Source organism: Vulpes vulpes, chromosome 2 (assembly GCF_048418805.1).
Source record: "Vulpes vulpes isolate BD-2025 chromosome 2, VulVul3, whole genome shotgun sequence".
Lineage (NCBI taxonomy): Eukaryota > Metazoa > Chordata > Mammalia > Carnivora > Canidae > Vulpes > Vulpes vulpes.
In genome coordinates, this window is record NC_132781.1 from 35526890 (window position 1) to 35551869 (window position 24980).

The following is a 24980-nucleotide window of genomic DNA, read 5'->3' on the forward strand; positions in this document are numbered from 1 at the left end:
TAGTTAAAAGTACATTTAAAGAGAGGCACTGAAAAACAAACCCAATCAGTATATATGGCTGCTTGCTTGAAAATTTAGTTGAAGAGCATTTTCATTGAAAGAGATTGTTACTCCAAAATTCAATTAAATTTTGCAATTCCACACTCAGCCCAAAAACCAAAACCATCAGGGACTGTTACCAAAGCAATCATGTTAATAAATACTAGCAATTATGTAAATACTTAAAAGTATTTTAAAAACATTGATCTGAAAATACTTCTTGCAAAGGATGGTCCAGCTATCTGATCAGCAAACTCCTTGTGAATGCCACTACACTTTCTGATCTCTGTATGTAATGCTAGATAATATTGATACTAATCTCTACAAAAGCAAGACAAGCAAAACAACTGGCACACACCCAGGTATGCATCTATGAAGGGAGTTCCTTCTGCTAGAAAACAGTATGTAACTATTCGCATAACACCTACAATTCTAAATGGGTAGTTGCCCACACATGAGAATACATCTACAAGAGCCAAAGGACAATTTATGCATCTTCCTGGAGGTCTCCAGCATTCAAGGAAATGTATTACAGATATAAACATTAGAAGATGCTATTATATTACCACACTGAATTGTATGCCTCTTGTCTTATTTGAAAAGAATACTTTGAAAAGAGCTGTTTTATGAAATACACTAAAAAATCAAGAGAAAGAACATAATGGAGCATAAATATGGCATTCAGTACAATGCAAAATATCTGTCACAAACAGAATTCAGGAAAAGCATCAAGGAATTCATCTACAAAAATTACTTTCTTCAGTAGTTTCTTTGATTTTGTGAATTCCAAAAGGTAGAGATTCACATGTTCTATGGTTTCTCCAGATAATTATTGTACTTGCTATATTCAGACTTATGTCAAGAACTCTTCAATAAATATTATTCCTATTATTCTTAATATATAATAACTATATAAGTAAGCTAAAATGAAACAAAAAATAATCTTCCCTGAAGTCTATAATAGTTTTTAGAATTTTTTTAAGATTTTTTTTTTTTTTTTTTTAGAGAAAGAGATTGAGGAGGAGAGCACAAAGGGACAGGGAGAAGCAGACTCCCCACTGAACAGAGAGCCCAATGCAGGGCTTGTTCCGAGGACCCTATGATCATGATCCAAGCTGAAGGCAGATAGACGCTTGACTGACCGAGCCACCCAGGCACCCCTTTAGATTTCATTCTATACTCACATACAGAGCACAACATGACATAAAAAAGGTTTCACTTTTTCTTTCTAAAAATTTAAATTTGTCTTTGGCTTTGAATTGGACATTTAAAAAAAACCTTCAGTGTATAAATACAATATCTTCATTTACTATTATGACCTTAATAGATAAATGAAATTGATAAATAACTGGAGAATTCAACAAAATGTGATCACCTGTGATTTAATTATTAAGACAAATGGCTAAACCCTTGTTTAGATTTAGCTGTAGACACATAAAGTCAATTAAATTATTGTATGGCTCAGTTCCCAATCTACCAACAAAAACAAAAGTCATTTCTGCTTCCTGATTTCTAGCTCCACAGAAACTACTAAGGGAGTATCAATGTTGTGCCTAGATTTAATGGAGTAAAGCTCTCTCTATAAAACTAAGCTTAGAAAATTAAGGTTGAGCCCAAATATTGATCCTAAGCAAAAAACGGAGATAGGATAACTACTGAGTGCCCAATTAAAATCAAAGTTAAAAAAAAATTAAAATTAAAATTAAAAAAATTAAAATATCAAAGTCAAACCAAAGAAAACAAACTAGTATGTTAAATTCTCATTATTGATTGGTAATCACCTTTGGAAAAATCTTCAACACTTGCTCCATTACAAATAATCCAAACATGAGCCATGCCTTACCTTGTTTTCTGCATAAGCAAGCCAGCGGCTCCCAAGAGCAATAGGATTCATGTTGGGCCCTGGACACGGATAGCAGCCTGAAATTTTTGAAATGGCAATATTGAGATATTTCTTAATAAATTTTCTGTTGCCGGATCACATTTTGATGCCATAAAAACGGAACAGCCAAATGGTTTTATATTTTCAAGTTTCACATAAAATTCTCATAAAACTAGTCATTATTTTAATAGCTAAGTGAAGTTTATTTTTTTCTCCTCTACGGTTTCCTTTTGTTTGATGTTGTTCCAGTAAGAAACAAATCTGGGAAGAACTGCTAATAATTTTTAGCAAAAACTGGATATTTTATACAATAAAATATAGATAGGACAAGAAAGAGAAGCTAAAAGGAAACAAAGTGTATAAGTCAAGCAACAGTGTTTAGAGAGGAAAGAGAGAGGATACAATTGGTTCAGGAATTTAAAGGCAAAAGATAACAAAGACATACACCTAAAAGGAAATGATGATACACTGGTGGGAAGAAAAAAAAACAGAACAAATAATGAAGTAAGGCACCAATGAAGCAAAGTAATTCACAAAGAATGCCTCAATAGAAAGATGATAGAAAACTAATTTACACAATCCTAAGTATTTACATTAAGCACTCAATTTCATTCTTCTTGATTTTAGTCTAGCCAATATCAAACTAGTAAGGATTGTTTTGTGGTTCTCTCCTCTCAAGTAGAGTAAATCACATAGTTGTGACAGTGAATACCATCGATGCATGTAAACTTCAACACCATCTTCCTGAACTCCACTAATCAAGGCAAAACAAAATTCAGTCAAGTAAGTGATATCTGTCATCCTAGATGTCTCTCCTCTCCCCACCTGGCAATGCCAATGAGGTCTTTGAGTCTAACGCCCTCATCTGTCAACTACACAAAAATAATATTCACTGTCTCACAAGACTTTAGAAGGACTACTCAAAGACAACTGCAGAATCAGACAACACAAAAAGCCTAACCTAAAGAACTTCCGGTTTATCATTCCACAAGTATTTGGTTAATATTTTTACAAATGTTTTCCTCTAAAAGGTACACTAGAGGATCAAACAGAAGTATTCTATTTCACAGTTTAGGTCTCAATTTAGAATCTAAATTTTATATACAATCATGAGAAAGACAAGATTCCATAACAATAATCTTTTCTTAAAAAAAAATAAAAAATAAAAAAACAAAAAAATTAATCTTTTCTTCCTGTAGCCAAATAACAAATTACATAAATCGTATGAGAATAGCAAAAAATAGCATGATCTGAATTGTAAACTGTACACCTGACAATTCCCTACCTAGCAGGAAGTCCCAGTCTGTGTTACCAATCCTAAGGGGAATAGAGTTATCAATGTATAGAGTTATCATGTTTTATTCAAACGCACACTTAAAAATGAGAAAAAGAACAATAATAAATTAAGATTTACTTTCAATAATGAAAATAATTTATGTCTGTGATACATTATTATTTTAAAATTTATTTTATCTTCCTCCCACTTGATTAGAGGAGTAAGAACTTGTGTTCATTGCTGAATCTCCACTGCCTAGAATAATACTTGAACATAACTTAATAAATATGTTTGAACAAATTAAGAAATGCACCTAAATTAATCAAAGCATGTTTATATGACACTGGCAAAAGAGTTATCTACATAAAAAAGACTTTTCAAATACTCAAATAGTGCACTCACTTAAAAGCCATATCTTTCATTTTAAATATTTTATTTATTTATTCATGAGAGACACAGAGAGAGAGGCAGACACAGGCAGAGGGAAAAGCAGGCTCTCCGTGGGAAGCCCAATGCAGGATTCGATCCTGGTACCCCAGGATCATGCCTTGAGCTGAAGGCACTCAACCACTGAGCCACCCAGGTATCCTTAGACCTTTCATTTTAAACTATGTTTTAAAAAAGAGTAATCTTTAAAAAAAATAGAAAAAAAATTAAAAAATAAAATAAAATAAAATAAAATAAATAGATATCTTTCTTAAACAGGCATTACATGCTTCCTGATTCACAAAGTCTTATGTGTAGCAATGGTTGTCATTCTAAAATGCTAGTGTCACGGTGTTCAAGAGCACTAAAGAAGCACACACTGCTGCTGCTTCCCTCACACAGTAGTTTTCATTTGTGCTTCTTCCATCACCATCTGTTTTGGGTTTTCCTTTATAAAGAAGATAAAAATAAAGAACTTGTAAAGAAGACAACGGCCCTAGGAGAAAGTCTATACATATGAAACACAAGATATGAGCTTTCTAATTTTTCAGTCATCTTTAAAAAAAAAAAACAACTTTTTATTTCAGGGTTTAAAGGGCTGTGTTTGGGATGTCTGCAGCTTTGGGAAAACTGACCTGTAGGTAACTGTGATACTATATCCACTGAATGCACATTATGGACACATATTCCGGATACATACAAAGAACAAAGGCACACTAAAATAGTGCAAAGACGTTACACTCTAATGTATGTTGTACAGTATTTACACAGATTTCATTATAACACTCCCACTGAGTAACTTGATTCATACACATATTCCATTGATATTTTCAGAACTAAAGAACTGAGTATAAATATGGCCTATAAGAAAACTCCCTCCCTTTAAATTTTTTTTTTTGAAAATTTCTCCCTCTTAAAATGTCATGAAAAAAAGAGCCAAAAGAAAAGCAAACACTTGTGAACTACAACATTACATTAGAGGCAGCTAATCTCCTGAACTTTAAAGTCAATATAATCTCTCAATCAATTCTGATATTCATCTCATCTCAATAGATCCTAATAAGTATATTCTCCTTTCCAAATACTAGAAGACACTAAGGAAAAATGTAGTTCACAATTCTGGAGTTAGTGTTTTTAGAAACTCAGTAGATCTCAAGAATTATAGTGTAATCAATGAAAGCAAATTGTTTTTCTGCTCTCCAAAAAACATTTTACACCTGGAATTAGCAGACCATCAGCCACTCAACACTATCCCAACTTTATGAGCATGACTCCTTTAAAAATTAACCATTGCCTCTAGCTAAACTTTGAAAACAAGGGGGGGGAAATCCCAAATCTCTGTAATACTAGGACTAATTCCAACATATTTACAATGTTTGTGAGCAATATAAGAGAACTGGACATTTAAAAAACTGAGATTTCCAAATTTAAATAAAGGTAAGATCTAAGAAAAGCACACTAAATGAAGATTCCTCCATTACTAAAGAAATATTTTGAAAGGCACAGGAGACATGCAATTTTAGATGGCAACCCCCTACTGAGGAGGTGACCTGAATCCATTTTGAAAAACAAAAGATTTAACTACTATCTGTGACACTGCCTAATTTTTCTTGGTAAAGACGACTCAAAAGATTTCAGACCTTTTTTTTAAAAAAAAAAAAGCAGATAACTGCATTTATGGTCGTCTGACTTCCAACAAGGGTAGCAAGACAAGTCAATGGGGAAACAAGAGTCTTGTCAACAAATGATGATGAGTCAACTGCACATCCACATGCCAAAGAAAGTAACCCTGACCTCACACTGCATACAAAAATTAACTTGAAATGAATCAAAGACATAAATGAAAAAGTGAAAAAGTTAAAAGTACTTTCTCCTCCTTGGCACTGCCTACAGAGATGACAGCCATCCCCTACTTGGCATCATGGCTGCCCTCAGACCTCTGGGGAAGCCCAAGATTGTTAAAAGGAAGATCAAGAAGTTCATCCGGCACCAGTTGGACCAATATGTCAAAATTAAGCACAATTGGTGGAAACCCAGAGGCACTGACAGTAGGGTGCACAGAAGATTCAGGGCAGATCTTGATGCCCAGCAATGCTTATAGGAGCAACAAGAAAACAAGGCACATGCTGCCCAGTGGCTTCTGAAGTTCCCAGTCCACAATGTCAAGAAGCTTGAAAAGCTAGTGATATGCACCAAATCTTACTATGCAGAGATTACACACAAAGTCTCCTCCAAGAACCTCAAAGCCACTATGGAAAGAGCAGCTCAGCTGGCCATCAGAGTCACCAATCCCAATGCTAGGTTACATGCGAAAAAAATGAATAGACAGCTTATGTTTACATTGTATTTGTATTTTTAAAAATCCCATAAAACTATCAAAAAATCTTAAATTATTAATGTCTTAGAACAAAACACAGTGGTAAAATCTTCATATCCTTAGATTAAGCAATGCTTTCCTAGATATGACACCAAAAATAAAAGTGATAAAAGAAAAAATAGATAGGAGTGCCTGGGTGGCTCAGTTGGTTAAGTGTCTGCCTTAGGCCTCGGGTCATGATTCCAGGGTCCTGGGATTAAGCTCTCTGTTCAGCGAGGAGTCAGCTTCTCTCTCTCCCTCTGCCCCTATTCCCTGCTCCTGCTCTCTCTCACAAAGAAAATCTTTAAAAATAGAAAATAGATAAACTGGACTCCATTAAAACTAAAACACTTGTGCTTCAAAGGGCACTAAGAGAAAAAACTCAGAAGGGAGTTTTATAAAACATGTCTGATAACTGACTTATATCTAAAATATAAACAGAACTATTACAACTCTAAAAAAACCCACAAATAACTCATACATTTTAACAAAGAAGATATATGCTAGTGAATGAACACATGAGAAGATGCTCAATATCATTAGCCATCAAGGAAACACAAGTCAAAAGTATAATCAGATACCATTTTATGAGACATCAATAGGATGGCTATAATCAAAGAAAAATAGTAACAATCATTAGTGAGAATGTGGAGAAACAAACTTTCATACACTGCAGGTAGGAATATAAATTGCAGCCACTGCCTGGCAGGTCTTCAAATAGTTAAGGATAGAATTACCCTATGACTCAGCAATTCAACTCCTAGGTGCATACTCAAGAGAAATGAAAACATATGTCCACACAAATACTTGTACCCAAGAGAACTGAAAATACAGTTGACCCTTGAACAACATGAGTTTGAACTACACAGGTCCACTTATATATGGATTTTTTATAGAACAGTACTGTAGATATATTTTCTCTTCCTTATGATTTTCATAGTAACATTTTATCTTCTCTAACTTAACTGTAAGAACATAAAATACATATGACATACAGAATATGTATTAACTGATTATGTTATTGATAAGGCTTCTGGTTAACAGGAAGCTAAGTTTTTGGAGAGTCAAAAGTTAATATGCAAATTTTCAACCATGCATGCATTCAGCACTCCTAACCACCAAGGTGTTCAAGGATCAACTGTGAATGTGCCCACAAAAAACTCTCATTCATGAAAGCATTATTCATAATAGCCCAAAAGTGGAAACAAACTAAATATCCATCACTTGATGAACAGATAAATGAATAGATAAATACAATCAAATATTATTCAGCAATAAAAAGAAATGAAGAGTAACATTCCATTGTCTGGATATACCATAGTTTGTTTATTCATCCACCCACTAATAGGCATCTTAATTGCAATGTGAATAAAGTTGCAATAAACAACTGTGTACAAATTTTTTAAGTGGACAATTTAAAACTCCTTTGGATAAATACCAAGGAATATGATTGCTAAGTTGCATGGTAAGAGTATGTCTAGTTTTTTAAGAAACTGCTGAACTATCCTCCAAAATGGCTATATCAGGGACACCTACCTGGGTGACTCAGTGGTTGAGCGACTGCTTTCGGCCCAGGGAGTGATCCAAGAATCCTGGGATTGAGTCCCACATCGGGCTCCCTGCCCTGCATCTGTCTCTGCCTATGTTTCTGCCTCTCTCTCTCTCTCTCTGTTTCTCATTAATAAATAAAATCTTAAAAAAAAAATGGCTATAGGGCAGCCTGGGTAGCTCAGTGGTTTCCTTTAGCCCAGGGTGTGATCCTGGGGACCCGGGATCAAGTCCTGCATTGGGCTCCCTGCATGGAGCCTGCTTCTCCCTCTGCCTGTGTCTCTGCCTCTCTCTTTCTTTCTGTGTCTCTCATGAATAAATAAATAAAATCTTTTTAAAAAATGACTATATAATTTTGCATTCCCACCAGCAATATTATGGGAGTTCCTGCTGCTCCACATCTTTATCAGCATTTGTTGTTAGTGTTCTATATTTTAGCCAGTCTAATAGACATGTGGTAGTATCTCATTGTTGCTTTAATTTTAATTTCTCTGATAATATATGATGTGGACATTTTTTCATATGCTTATTTGCCAACTATGTATCTTTTCTGGTAAGCTGTTACGGTTTTTGGTGCATTTTTTAACTTGGTGGTTTCTTTTCTTCTTGTTGAGTTTTAAGCATTCTTTGTGTATTTTGAATAACAGTCCTTTATTTGATGTGACTTTTATAAAGACTTTCTCCTAGTCCCTGGCTTATCTTCTCATTCTTTCAACAGTGTCTTTTGCAGAACATAAGTTTTTAATTTTAATGAATCCCACCTTATCAATTATTTCTTTCATGAATTGCGCCTTTGGTGCTATATCTAAAAAGTCATCACTATGTACAAAGTCATCTAGATTTTCCCTACATTATCTCCTACAAATTTTATACTTTTGTATGACATTTAGGTCTGTGATCCACTTTGAGTTAATTTTTGCAAAGTATGTATGGTCTGTGTCTAGCTTCAGTTTGCCAGTACCATTTGTTGAAGAGATTCTCTTTGCTCCCTTGTACTACACCTTTGCTCCTTTGTCAAAGATCTATTTCTGGGCTCTCTATTCTGTTCCATTGATCTAACTGTATATTCTTTTGCCAGTACCACATTGTCTTGATTACTGTAGCTTGATAGTAGCAAATTTTGAAGTTGAGTAGCAACATGACAGAAACTTAAATCATATTACTAAGCAGAAATCAATCTGAGAAGGCTACATACTATACGATTCCAACTGCATGACATTCTAGAAAATGCAAAACCATGAAGATAACAAAAAAATCATTGGTTGCTGGGGGAATGGGGAGGGCAGAGATGAACAGGCAGAGCAGAGGATGTTTAGGACAGTGAAAAATACAGTAATGGATATACGTCAATTATACATTTATCCAAATCCACAGAATGTATAAGACCAAGACTAAACCCTAAAGTAAACTATGAACTCTGGTTGATAATGATGCATCAATATAGCAAATGTACCACTCTGGTGAGTAACACTAATAATGGGGGAGGCTATGCATGTGTGGGGATGGTGAAATCTCTGTATCTTCTGTTATATTTTGCTGTGCACTTAAAACCACTCTAAAAAAAATAGTCTCTAAAAAAATTGTTTTAAAGATTTGTTCATTTTGGTGAGGGGGAAGAGAGAGGAGAGAGGTATACTGTCCACTAAGCATAGAGCCCGATGCAGGGCTCAATCTCCCCATCCTGAGATCATAACCTGAATCAAAACCAAAAGTGCTCAACCAACTGAGCCACTCAGGAGTCCCTAAAAAAAAATTTTTAAAGAACTGATAGGTTAGTGGAGGGGAGGGTGGGGAGGGAGATGAGGTAACTGGGTGATGGACATTAAGGATGGCACGTGATGTAATGAGCACTGATTATTATATAAGACTGATGAACCACTGACCCCTACCTCTGAAACTAATAATACACTAAATGTTAATTAATTTAATTTAAATTTTTTAAAAAAATTTTAAAGTGTAAACAACTTGGATTCTATAACCCATTTAATGTAACTTCGGGATCTATTTAGGGAAGTTTGGAATATTTAGGAATATTGTATTTCATTTATTGAAGTATTTTAGATGGAGGGGATTAGAAAGCTAATGGCAACTGCTGTTTGACGGTACAAAATAAAAAATGTTTAACTATAAAACAATAAAAATAAAAAAAGAACTGATAGATTCTACAACATAAACTATGATTATCTATGTTCAGTAAAAGATACCACTCACAAAAGACCATGTATTCTATGAAGTCCAGAAAAAAAACTATGAACACTCTCTCCAGAAAGACATATAAGCACATAAAATATTTAAACACCACTTCAGGATTTATTTGACTACCTTACATTCCACATTCCATGAGCTTTCTGATTTATTTTTGCTTTATTTTTCACGTACATAAACATATCATGAATTTTCTTAAAGATTTATTTATTTTAGGGAGAGAGAGAGAGCATGGGGTGAAGGCCAAAGGTAGAAGGAGGGAGAGAATCTCAAGCAGATTCCCCACTGAGTACAGAGCCCAAAGCGGGGCTCAATTTCATGAACCTGAGATCATGACCTGAGCCGAAATCAAGAGGTGAATGCTTAACCAAGCCACCCAGGCACCCCAAACATATCATGAACTTGAAAGTACAGCCAGTGTAGCCAGTGTAAGGTTAAATGGGTGGGAATTATGCAGAGAGGATAGGAAAATCACAAGTTATTTCACTGCACACATACTAAGTGCCCACTATGTACCAAGCACCTGAACTGAGCTTAGATCTCACCTTAACCTGCGAATCTCTCCTAATAAATGTTACAAATTTGCTTCTAAACTTTTTTTTAAATTTTATTTATTTGTTCATGAGAGACACACACAAGAGAGAGGCAGAGACATAGACAGAGGGAGAAGCAGGCTCCATGCAGGGAGCCTGACGCAGGACTCGATCCCAGGATTCCAGTATCACACCCAGGGCCAAAGGCAGTCACTAAACCACTGAGCCACCCAGGGATCCCCTGATTCTAAACATTTTTAAAGGGAAACCCCTTCTTTCCAAAATTAAAAATAATTTTGCATTTTTAGGATCCTTTAAATTAACTCCTTATATTTGTTATCAATCATTAACATAAATGAGGAACGTACATAATAACACTAAGAAATAACATTAGGATTATAAGGAATAAATTTTCCTCCTCAAGGTAAAAACAAAGGCCACTGGAGTTACCTACTGTACAATCCTTTGGTCTCTCCAGAGACAGCATATCTAACTTTCAATTTAAGCACACTGGAAATGACTGCTAATGACATCTATCAGTTCTTGTCTTTTGTTTTCTTCATCATACATGGGTTTTGAATTTCCACATCAGACAGCTGCTCAAGGCCACGGTTCTATACAGGCAAATACAAAGGTGTCTCCTTTCTCATCATATTGGCTGCATTCCCTCTCCACTTTTCTATCAGCTCTCTTTACCTGATCCTTCCACCCTTTGGCATAAATTCCCATGATGCTTTCTCTGATGGACACAGCTGTCTCTACTTATTTTACAGTCCCATCATTGTATTCATACATAACTGAGGCACTCACAATTGTATTATACAAGAGCTTTTCAAACTACTTTGGAAATCAAATGCTTGTGCGATCAAAACAATATCCTCATTAGGGAGAGAATTTGCCATTCTATGTAGGCTTCAGTCGGTTCTAATTCTTCAAGAACTAGAAACCAATCACTGGAGAAAAAATATGGCACAAGCAAATGGGTTGCAATAAATACTATTCTCAGTGTGCCTACCGGCTCAGCTACATCTTTTTAGTGCTCAGGCAAACTGGCTTACATGGGCTAGCCCAAATTGAGAGAAACATGACTCTTCCACCTGCTAAAAGTTTCAGTCTGGGTAGAGGAAGGGGGTGGGGAGAATATGCAGTAATTAAAGAAAAATAAGCTTCTTTCAAGTTAGAAAATAGCTCATTTGTTCCTTGATCTTAAATATCAGGCTATGCTAAATTTTGTTCAATGTGTTGATATAAATCACTTTAGGTGAAGCTGCTCTCAGAGACAGGAAGCTAAATTCCTTCATACAAATATTTGCCAAATATCATCAACTTTACCAACCCTATGTCACTCACATAAATCCAATCTCTAGGGTTTTCCAGTCAAGTAAAATAATATGTAACTAACAATGAGCTACTTCTTAACACAAATACAAATGAGGTATGTTACCATTATAGGTCCAGGATTCAGAGATGAAGAGCTTGAGAAGAGCTGTTGTGGAATGCTACAACAGATAGTACTCAGAGGATAAGGAGAAAAATCACAAACTTGTGTGTTGTCACTGCTATCAATGCTTCCTCAACTCTGTTTTTATGTAAACTATATGTTCAAATATAATATACATGCAGAAGCACCCAAATCAACAAAGTGAACATATACATACATAAGCAGTACCCAAAACAAAACAAAACAAAATCCCAGGACATTATAGAAATCCAAAAGCCCTCTCATATACCTTTCCAGCCCTCTTCTCCCAAGCTGTGTACTATCCTGCCTTCTAACAACTATATTAAACATCTGTCCACAAAAGATATCACTGCATTCTAATACACAGTTTATTACACTTATTTCTATCTTTTATCCACAGAAGTGATAGTTGTACTTTTATACTAGCCTGTTATTCAATGTTTTAAGTAACATACATTTCAGATTTAATGAAATACACACTAAATAGGTGTTACGGCATCCTCAAATCATGAGAGCCATTTTATAAATACTACACTGAAAGAAGAGGTGATAATCCTAATGGATCAGGAATAACTAAAAATTCACTTCTGGGGGCCTCAAGCCACTTGACCAGGACTTACTAATGAAACAATATGTCACTTATAAAGCACCTGACTGCAATACTATAAACACTGCTGATCCAATTAGATCTCTTCTTATAATGAACAATTCACAGAATAGAAGAGAGCCTAATACTTTAATAATACTTATTTCAACTATTCAGTGGTTCAGCAATGCAGAGGGAAGCATTTAGGACTACATGACAAACATGTCCCAAAGGGGGCACCTGGGTGGCTCAGTTGGTTAAGCGGCTGCCTTCAGCTCAGGTCACCATCCCAGGGTCCTGGGATTGAGCCTCATGAAGTTGAACTCCCTGCTCAGTGGGGAGTCTGCCTCTCCCTCTGTCCCTTCCCCTGCTTGTGCTTTCTCTTTCAAATAAATAAATGTCCCAAAGGATATCAACTAAAAAACAAAGAACAAAGGCATTAAGAAAGGGTAATAAAAAAAAAAAGAAAGAGTAATAATGATTCACTCTCCCATTCATTTTTATCAGACTTCACTAATAGTTTGTACTTCCTAAAGGCTCATAAAACAGAAGCTCCTATTCCTAAAAGGGGAAATACTCCACAGATACTGGACAGATACTCAAGAGCAGTGACTATAAACACATAATTTTCAAATTTCAGATTTTCTGGATTTAGTCCAACACAATATGTAGGAGAAACTTCACTCATATATACATATATATATATTCACTTTTTAAAATATCCACCAAACACTATTAATTTCCAGCTCAGACCTATATATAATTTTTTTTCTTTTTTTTTTTTTTGCCCCGCCCCCGCCTGCCTCCCTATATATAATTTTTCCTGGAGATCAATACTAATCCTAAATTAACAATTTTCTTCCTCATGTGATGACTTGTAACAGAGTTGCACTACATTCTAAACTATTCTGGCTAACTAAACATCTTGGAAAAGGACCCCCTGATACTGTGAAACCAGAAAACAGTTGTGATAAATGTTTTTCATCTTCAGCAAATTGAGTTTTATTCTTACAAGAAGCAAAAATAAACATCAGTTACATTTAAAGTTAGCTAGAATATAATGGATATGCTACATTTTCCATTTAGACTTTCAACCAAATCAAGCTAAGTAACTTTGCTCTCAAGGAGATCACTGTCTAGTGGCAAAGATAGAACAAATAAACAGAAAATGCATACAATAACGTAGAAAGTTAAGTGTCTTAACAGAGGCAAAGATTACATGTAATAAAAGCATTCCCAAAGGGTGTTGAGTAATAGAAGAGGTCTGTAATCAAATAAACATAAGAAATACAGAAAAGCAGTAAATAAATTTAAGCAGATTAAAATACCAGTCACCATTGCCATTCTCCAATAGGCAAGCATTTCCTGAGTATATTTGATGAGAGCATCCTGATTCCCACAGTATGTTGAAGGTCTAGTGTTCTGCCAACAGACTTTGGGCATTGCTACCTTTGGAAACTTAAAAGAAGGCGAGGTTGCTTTAAGCTAAAGGTGTCAGGAAATAATTCACATTAGAACCAATACAGACACTGAGCCTAGAAATGCAGGATCAAGACATTTTAGGAAGGAAAGGTGCTAGTGTAAAGACCAATTCAGACAGGAAAATAAAGCAACAGTGCACCTGCAAAGAAAGAGAATAATGGAGTTCAAAGTAAATGTGGCATATGCGTATGCATGAAAAGGAATTGTAGAAATAAGGAGTTAGCAAGGATATTGGATATTGATAAAGGTTTTTGTGTGTGAAAAACCCTGGGAGTTTAGATGATAGGAAATGTACAAGATACATGTTCCTATTAGTCCAGGACATTTCTAATATACATGTTTACCAGACTTGATCAGAATTAAATTAATATGGCATTTGTTCAAATCAAAAGACCTCAGTTTTGATGATAAATTATATCATTTGGTAATGACTTTTGGAAAGGTATAAATTAGAAAGACTGTCCATGAATTGATAATTGTTGAAACTGGGTAAGTGCATGGCAGTTCATTATACTACTACCTTCTTTAAATAACAGTATGTACTTCCCAAAATTAAAAAAAAAAAATTAAGTGACATTCACAGGAGATAAAATAGTATTTCTATGGCACTAGTAACTTAATAAAACAATATTTTCACCTTATCACTAAATGTTTATCAAATAAGAAAAATTATTAAAAATCAAAACACATGTAAAAGGTAACTAAAAAATTATCTTCTTTCTGCAAGAACTTCATAATTTCAAGTAAGAATGAAAACTAAGAAGAATAGTTGCTCTCCTTTTGCTTAAGGATATTTTCATTCTTTTTTCCACTATAAATGGTTTGGGAAGCTATAGTAAAAATTACAGTAAAATCCCAAGAATATATGAAATTTCTTTAACTGCATTCTTTGACAATGTGCCGGTTTCTATACTCATTCTGCCAAATGATTCAAGAGTTTAAAGTATTTGCTTTTTTCTGTCAGACAGAAAATCTGTAAGTGGACCCAAATCAGAACATTCCACAAATTCTTCTATTGCAAAATCTCAAACTGCAAAATATTCCTCCAGAAAACTGGCAAATATTGTCAATATAAAAAACAAAGCTTTTTAAAAGATAAATTGTATTTATAGCCTATGGTATTATAGGTTTTTAAAAAAATTCTTATATGTAGGTCCTTATCAAAGGGATACTGCAATTCAATGTTTATAGCATTACCAACAATACCCAAGTTATGGAAAGAGCCCAAATGTCCATTGACTAATAAATGGGTAAAGAAGATGTGGTATATATGTGTGTGTGTATATATATATATGTGTATATATATATGTGTATATATATATATATATACACACACACACACACACACAATGGAATATTATTTAGCCATCAGAAAGAATGAAATCTTGCCATTTGCAATGACAGGGATAGAGCTAGAGAGTATTATGCTAAGCAAAATAAGTCAGAGAAAGACAAATATCATATGATTTTATTCAGATGGAATTTAAGAAACAAAACAGATGAACATGGGGGTGGGAGAGCAAATCAGAAAACAGACTCTTAACTATAGCAAACAAACTGATGGTTACTGGAGGGGAGATGAGCAGGGGTATGGATTAAATGGGTGATAGGTATAAAGGACAGCACTTGTGATGAGCACTGGCTATTGTAAGTGATGAATCACTAAATTCTACAGCTGCAACTAATGCTACACTGTATGTTAACTGAAATTTAAATAAGAACTTGAAGAAAAAAATGAAACAAATACATTTCCATCATCTGTTACATAACATTCATGTTAGTAGAAACAAATGTCATTCATATGTAAGAGATATACAATTAAAGATATAAGGTATATCTACATCATTTTATGCAAAATTTTATTAGACCATCTAAGCTTAAAAGTTACTGTTATCGTATAATTTTGTCCATTTTCTCCAATAAAACAGAGTACTCTAAAAGGTCTGTTCTCATTTCAATGCATCAAAAATATTACAAAGCCTGCATACTTCAAATCTAATTATAAATTCAATACATAAATCAGGTGATTTTATGCTACGTGAAACAAGTCAGAGAAAGACAAATATATGATTTCACTCATATGTGAAATTTAAGAAACAAAACAAATGATCAAAGAAGAGACAAACAAACAAAAAAAAACTTAAATACAAAAACAAACTAGGGGGCAGGGAGGATGGGTGAAAGAGGTAAAAGGATTAAGAGTGAACTCGTTGGGCAGTCCCGGTGGCTCAGCCGTTTAGGGCCACCTTCAGTGTGATGCTGGAGACCCAGGATTGAGTCCCACGTGGGGCTCCATATATATGGAGCCTGTTTCTCCCTCAGCCTGGGTCTCTGCCTCTCTCTCTCTCTCTCATGAATAAATAAACAAAATCTTAAAAAAAAAAATTTAAAACAATAAAAATAATAAAAAAAGTTAACTTGTTATGATAAGCACTGAGTAATGTAAGGATTGCTGTATTACTATATTGTACACCCGAAACTAATAGAACACTGTATGTTCTTGAATTATACTTGAATTTAAAAAATTTTTAAATCTAATGATTTTAAATTGTTCCCATATAATTAGCTTAATTTTTCTTTTAAAATTCTATACTGGGTATTTAATTACTGAAAATCTATATTTTGTACCTACTTCCAAAAAAACTACATTTTAAATGTGCTCTATAAGATAAAGATTTCTAGTAACTTATTTGTATTTATTAACTTCTCTTCAGACACTGATACCCAACACTTATTACAAAGAAAGAAACAGATCTATTGGCAAGTACAGTATCACTTTCAACATACACAGTCCAGTAGAGCCTAATGTTTAAATTAGGTTTAAATTTCAAGACATACGTTGTCATTTAAATAAACTATCTTAACATATAATGATTTGGAATTTTTTCCTTCAATTTTACACTCAGCCGAGGCAGCAAAAGCTGTTAGTATGTTTTAAAAAGAAAAAAGAAAGTAGCTCTATGCTCCTGACTTTATTTTAAAAGGTAAAAGCATACAGTGGAGGGCTGGGCCTTCTGTCCGCAAACCCAATAAAGAGACTAGTACCACTGGGGGGAAAAAAAAAAAAAAGGTAAAAGCAGCTACCAAGGAATATAGACTCTAGTGTAAAATTACTATGGAGTCACAACTGAGATATTTGACTTGCAGAAGCCAAGACACACATATCTTTGATTAATGATGAAGGACAGAAGACCACTGATAAAATGTGAGATAAATGCTCAGGAAAACCTGGTATCTGAATCTGGCTGAGGTGTTCATACTCTATCCTGAATCACTGCTCTGTAGTCCACATATATGGAGGTAATGGATAGATTCCCATATGGTTCCTTAGACACATTCTATTTCTCTAATTGTTTTAATTATAATAATGAGTAATATAAATATATTAATGCATAAGACCTGTCTGAGAAGAATATGCTAAAATAGGCCATGTAATATCCAAAGTTTCCCATATTGTGTATAAAATACATTTGTGAATGAAGATGTTATTAACAAATATATACTCAAAAACTTATTTTCTTACATATAGAATGTGACAATATAAGATCATGCCTAATGATCTACATTTAATAATTATTAACCATAAATAAATATCTGATCACCATAAAATCAATGACAGCTGGATTAATGTACTCATTCATTCAAGAAATATTTAATGAGAGCCTATACTGTGTTAGTTTAATGTCCCAGGGGCTAGAGATATGAATGGTATACCTTAGGCCTTGTGAGAAAACAAAAAATATTTCAGTAAACATGAACTCCATTATTATCTTTGTCGACCTCTGAGACACTATCACAAGTTCAAGGAGACAAGTTGTCATAATTCTTCCTCCTAGTCTACCAAATTATAAACTATGTTATAATAAATTATGAATTATGTGTTATAGATTATATATGTTTATAATTATATATAAATGATACTGTATTAGTTATCTCAAGAACATGATCTCTTATCAGATAAGATAATATCTACTACCCAGGAGTTAATACATAGTAGATATTAACTAAACAATTAATGAATAAGTATGTAAATAGTTGATATTTCAAGAACGACAGCAATATAGCCGGATTCTCTACTTGTAACAAAACAGATCTGTTCTAACAAAACCAACTCTGCAGTACATGCATAATCAGACTCTTTGGAAAAAACAGCTAGAGCTTTGGTGGGAGAGTTATAGAAGTTAACATATAAAAGATAAGAATGAAAACTACTGTTTTGCTAGAGTGTAGTGAAAAAAAAATTCTAACTCCAGACTTACTTTGGACTCATTTCTCGTTGGAATCTCCACCCTGTTGACCTGCCCTACAAATCTTAGACTTGCCTGCCCCTATAAGTGCATGAACCAAATCCTTTCATAAAAAGAATCAGCTGGCCAATTAGTGAGTATGTGTGTGGCTCCAGATTCTGTACTTATTCCTGCACTTTCAAACACTACTACAAGTTGTGGGAGATGGAAGAAGAAGGAAGGAGAGAAAGAAAGACTGGCCCATTTCTCTAAGTTTTAAATCCCTCAGGTATGATAATCTTTTTAAGTAGGTTATGTTAATGAAGTAACTTAACAATGGCTTTGAGAGTAGGAAATAACTACATGAACCTAACTTAATCAAATTACTCACAAGGAGAAACTGAGGCAACACAGTACCAGGCTTGCTCAATATCAGGAAAAAAATGTGTTGTGGGTTGTAAATACATACTATAAAACTAGATAGTAAGTCAGAGATCCAGGAAAACACAGGAATATCACACTAATTGAATAACCACAAAATACTGATGTTACTATTACAATCACTAAGTTTGATGATTCTATCAAAAGTATAAACTTAAATGCATACTATAGAAATAAACCAAGTTGATACATACTTGTGACAAAAAATTTTTTTGTGAAAGTACAGCTATCAAAGGCAGCAATTTTCTCCTGCAAGACTACAACGAGGATCCTAAAATTAGAGGGGAAAAAAACAAAAAAAAAAAAAATGAATGTGAAATTCTGTAAGTTAAATCATAAATAAGCTAAATCACTAGATTTAAAGAAGTATCTACCAATGCAATTTAGGCAAGAAACATCACCCTCTTAAAATATAAAAACAGAACCATAAAATCCTTACCATAATCAAGAGGGACATGATTAGAAGAAGAAAAGTCACAGAACTACAGCTCAAAACATTATTTTCCTCTAAATAAAATTTTATTTGCATTCAGTATAAATCAAATAAATCTATCTTCATCAGGAATGTATGAAATCAATAAACTACTGGCTATTTACTAAAAGTGTTTCTCCAGTGCTGGCTCAAAGTCATGGAATTAAACATAAAATGGATTTATGTACCCTGTCACTTAAAATGATTGCTGAATTTCCTAACACCAGAGAAAAAGAAAGAAAGAAAACTCAGATAACTGTTATTCAATATAAATGAGTCATTTCTGATTGACTCACTATATTAAAAATTAATCAGAATCCGTATGAACTATTATTTCTCCAGGAACCAAGATTCGTAAAAAAAATTAGGAAAATAATTTAGTTATAAAATATTTTATAATCAAAATTTCTAAAATACATTCAAAATGTATTTTATTAATTCTGTTTTAGAGTATTTCTCCTGTATAACATTAATATAGAGATCCAAATTTCAAAGGTATTTTAATAATCAAATAAAAGATTATAATTGTTAAATACTTAACATACTCAGAGTGTTTTTTCCAAATTTGGGGGAGGTAAATCTGAGTAACAGATGTTAATGATGAGTGGGGAAAAAAGAAAATGTTGTCTTTAACATCCATGCTTTATTAATCTTGTTCATTTGCTAATGCAGAACAAAATCCTTAACACAGCTGACTACACATAATAAATGATTCTGTCATGGCACTTAACGTAAGAAACCAACCAATCATCAGACCCAGGTTAAAAGGCTTAGGGAATCCATAATAAGAAGGTGACAAACTCAAATGAGAGAAATGCAGAAAGAGAGATGAAAAGGTATTCTTATAATCAAGCAGCCCGTCCCCATAATATAGTAACATACAAAATCATTTCCACCAGGATGGTTTAATTTATTATGAATATTGCAAAGTCCAAAAGACTGTGCCATACAGCTGATCTGCCAAACCAACTACAGAATTAACCAGGGAAAGACCTCGTGAATCAGGTTTGACATTTTATAAAGCAAAAGCTAAGCAGTATCCTGAAACCCACAGTATGGCTTTTCTTCTAACTCTTACCACATCTGAATTCGTGCAACTTCTAAGTGAAAAGTCAATTTCTAAAAATTACATAAATAAACAGATTGTTTTTGTTTTTGAACATATCTTCGTTTTTCTTAAAAAAAGGAGAGAATATGAACCTTTGCTACATCAACCAAATATCCAGAGAATTTCATAATCGCTTTTCATTAATGACATCTCATATTCATAAATCACTTTTGTCTGCTTTTACTCCTACTCACAAGTTTCACAATCATTACTTATGACTATGAAAAGATTAACTGTATTAATTTTCAAGTTAATTTATATCTGTTAAAATAGTAAATGTGCTCATTACTTCACGGCTAAAATTAAAAGTAATAAACACAAAAATATTTGTTATAAGAAAAGTTGGCCTAACTGTATCATCCAGAATCACAGTACTTGGAACAAATGCAGATTTACTATAAGAGTTTAAAAAAATAATGCAAGAAATGCTTTTTTAAACTGCACTGTGTTTTTTCTATTTTCTAGTATATTTGTGTATTTGTAATACAAGTAAATTGGGATGTAAAAATCTTATTTGTACTTAACCTCCCTTTTCAAGTGTATTCATGTCTCCATTTGGCTAAAAATGCAAGTAATCTATTTTCTGAGAGCACAAAGGACACTTGAAGAAGAGCTTACATTATATTTTCCCAGGTTAAATATATTACCCACTGGATCCAACCATTCAATAATGTTGATTCTGAATAATTTGATGTGTCATTAGATAATTACATTATCCCAGCAATAATATTTCTGTTTCCTATAATTTTTAGTTCAATATTACTTGAAGTATAAATATGCATAATAATTAGATCTTCACTATGAACTGCACACTATCACTGAACAGCTTTTCTTTGTCCTATTTCATGTTTTTGTACTTGAATTCGAATACTTTTATCATTAGTATCAAAGCCCACATGTTCTTTTAGTTTATATTTGTCAGGTATGTCTTTACCTTTCTGAGTCACTCTTTGAATCCCTTTAAAATCTAACCAGAGAGTCTTTTATTACAAAATTTATTTTATATTGACACACCATAAATTATTGTGTTTTCCATGATCCATGTGTTTGCTTTTTGATAAGATGTAAGATTTACAGTTTCCATCCATGACCTCGATCAAGACATTTACCACTGTAGGGCTGTAGTTTTTTCTCAAATATAAAAGGAAATGTTGGGGGGTTTTTTTGGAACAGAAGATTCTTAAAGTCCCCCTTCCTCCCCTAACGTTCAGTGGCTATAAATTAATTCTTCATTATCATTAGGTCAGGTTCAACCCAGATACAAGTATTTTCCTAGAGATTTCAACAAAACACATTTTAAGAAAGAAAAATCTATCTAGTCCAGGTTTTATCTTTACTATGAAATATAAAGAAATAACAATATTTAAAAGCCATTTTTATTGTTCAGAATATGCTTTGTTTTGATGAATGCTAACAGGAAAGTTATAGTTCGTATCATACCACAGAAGCACATACATTCTATATATTAAAAAGTTACGTTATACATGCAAAAAAGTTCCACAAAGCAATACTTAACCTTTGTACATTTGCTCAGATACCTTTTATTCTTTTCCATTTCTGTTTTTATTTATTTTATTTTTTTTCCATTTCTGTTTTTAAATGGTAGTTATGACTCACTAAACTTAATGGGTCAAGACTAGAAGTTTGAAAACATTAATTCAGAAATTTAACAGCTACTACATCTGGCAGAATTGAGAGGTATTTTGTGACTTCTTTAAAAAATAAGTCAAAGACGGTGAATAATACTAGTAGAACTCTATATGCCCAGGAGGTACCTTACCTTAAACAAGAAACACATTAAGAAATGCTTACCGCTTGTTGCAGTGGAGATCATAGATAGGTGTTTTAAACTGAATAGACTTGACCATCTCCCCAGTACGAAGTGAATATAGATCTACACAACAGTAAGGTGGACTAGTGCTAAAAAAAAAAAAAAAAAAAGACAAAAACCATTATTTTTTAAAACATGGGAGGGCCAGTAAACTCTGCATTTTCTTCTTCTTTTTAAAGATTTTATTTATTTATTTGACAGAGAGAGAGAGAGAGAGAGAGAGCACAAGCAGGGGGAGCAGCAGAGGCAGAGGGCAGTAAGCTCCCTGCTGAGCAAGGAGCCCAAAGCAGGGCTCCATCCCATGGGATCATGACCTGAGCCGAAGGCAGGCACTTAATTGACTGAGCCACCCAGGCGCCCCTACATTTTCTTATTAATATGACTGTAAAACCCCTAATTAACATAATATAAGGAAATTGATTTGAACTATTAAAAAATCATACTATATCCCAATCAACTCATTTCAGAAATGTAAAATTAGGGAAAAAGAAAATGAAACTCACCAAAATATTACTATAGAAAAGAAAAATCATAAGATTATCTTAATAAATGCAAAAGTATTTGATAAAATTAAAAACTTATTCATGACAAACATTAATCTAATACTGTAATAAATAAAATAAAAACTATCAATCATATATAATGGCAAAACACTGAAAATCTTTAAAATCAGGAACTAGACAAGAATATTCATTATTGAACCATATCTACTCAACATAATATGGAAGGTCCTGTACATAAGGCAAGAAAAGAATTACTACAAGGAAGAAATAAAGCTGTCATTATACTGGCTAAGAACTTGACTGTATAAGTATAAAACTCAATAATACAAATCTGTATGTCAAAATATACATAAAGACAACCCCACAAAAAAAAAAAAAAGACAACCCCACAATAGGGGGCACCTGGCTGGTTTGGTTGGTTAAGCATCTGCCTTAGGCTCAGGTCATCAATCCCAGAGTCCTGAGATTGAGCCACATGTAATCCCTATAGTCAGGCTCCCTGTCTGCTTCTCCCTCTGCCCCTCCCCCTGCTCATGCTTGCACATTCTCACTCCTTCTCTGAAATAGACAACCCTACAATAAAGATGAACCATTAATATATGCATTCTTAACATGGACTGTTAATTAATATAGTAATTTATCTAGGTCACTAATACAATAGCACCTGTATTTTTATAAATTAAGCACAAACTATTATAAAGTAAAATTTTAAAATATATGTTGAATAAATGAATATACTGAATACCTCAGATTCAGTAAGATTTTGACATATTTACACAAAAAGCAAGGCAAATACATTGAAGTATATACCATAGGCTGACAGACTTTCTAAACTTATACTGTTCTACCCTAATAAAAAATCCACCAGAATGAGACCTCATTCTACAATGTATATAAATATACATCCACATGATCAAACTTATATTGGAAAGGATAGTAATTAAGACACTGGTTCTCGACACTAGAACAGAGAGCGATTGATGTTTCCACCTTAACAAAGTAGGAAAAGAAAAGCAAGTTAAATCTAATAAAGTACAATGGGGGAATTAATAATATGATATGAAGCCAATGAAATGAAACTAGAGTAAGCAAAAGAAAAAAAAATCTATGGAACTAAAAGATAGTTTTCTGAAATCAATCTATAAAGAAATAATCTGAATATCCCAGTGTCTATATAAAAGAAATTGACCTCATAATTTAAAACTTCTTACAGTAAAATCCTCAAAAATGGCTTCATTTTGAAAATTCTATCAATTATTTAAACAAAAATGTTTAGATATCATACTAAATAAAAACTTAAAAAAAAACAGTAAAAATAGAACTATCATATGATCCAGCAATTCCACCTCTGGGTACTTAACAACAACAATAAAAAAGACTCACTCAAAAATACACACTGTGCACTGCCATGTTCATTGCAGCACTATTTATAACAGCCAAGACATGGAAACAACCTGTGTCCATCAATGGATAAATGGATAGAGAAAATGTGATAGATACAGCTATAGATACACAATGGAATATTATCTAGGCATTTTTTTTAAAAAAGGAAATCTTGCCATTTGTGACATGAATAGACCTTTAGGGTATTATACTGAGGGAAGTAAGTCAGACAAAGACAAATAGTGTTATGATCTCACTTATATGTGGAATTTTAAAAAGCAAAAAAACCCTAAACTTATCAATACAGAGAGCAGACTAGGAGTTGCCAAGGTAGGGGTGTGTAAAATGGAAGAAGATGGCCAAAAGGAACAAACATCCAATTATAAGATTAACAAATCCTGCAGATGTAATTTACAGCATGGCGACTATAGTTAACAATACCATATTATATATTTAAAAGTTGCTCAGAGAGTAGATCTTAAAAGTTCCCATCAAAAAAAAAAAAAAGTTCCCATCAAAAGAAAAAAATGGTAACTGTATGGTAACGAATGTTAACTAGACTTCCTGTGGTGATCATTTTGCCATATATACAAATATCAAATCATTATATCATTTACCTGAAACTAATACAATGTCATATGGCAATTATAACCTGATTTAAGGGAATAAAAGGTATTATGACACTAGTCTGAGCATAATATAGGTCAAGGAAACAGAACAGAGTCCATAAATAAACTCACACATACAACCAAATGATTTTCATCAAAGGTACCATATAAGTAAGTGATGAAAGAACAGTTTTTGAACAAATGTTGCTTTTAAAAACTAGATATTTGCAAGGAAGGAATTAAATTTTCCCCTAAGTAATATAGAAAAATTAACTCAAAATGGATCACAGCTTAAGAACATAAGAACTAAACATAAGAACCAAATAGCTTCTAGAGAAAATTTAGATAAAATCTATTTCTTAAACAAGAAAAAGAAAGCATGAACAGACATAACTAACATAAAATTATCAAAATTATAAACAAGCAAGTCCCATACTGTGAGAAAATATTTTCAAAAGATGTATCTGACAACAGATTTGTATTCAGAAAAAGAACTCTTATTTTTCAATAACAATACGTACAACACATTTTTTTAATGGCCATAATATTTTTAAAGACACTTTACCAAGGAAGATATAGAGATAGCAACTGAGCACTTGAAAAGATGCTGAAC

General features: G+C 33.3%; 1 protein-coding gene across 25 annotated transcripts in view; it reads right to left on the reverse strand.

Moving 5' to 3' along the window:
- The window catches only part of BCAS3 (BCAS3 microtubule associated cell migration factor), a 590779-nt gene that overhangs the window by 435080 nt on the left and 130719 nt on the right, over positions 1-24980 (reverse strand). For all 25 annotated transcript variants that reach the window (XM_025996065.2, XM_072747642.1, XM_025996068.2 and 22 more), the window contains exons 8-10: positions 21855-21962; positions 18657-18733; positions 1883-1959 (exon numbers count right to left, since the gene is read on the reverse strand). In XM_025996065.2, the coding sequence (XP_025851850.1) occupies positions 1883-1959; positions 18657-18733; positions 21855-21962 (262 nt within the window). The remainder of the gene's footprint in view (positions 1-1882; positions 1960-18656; positions 18734-21854; positions 21963-24980) is intronic.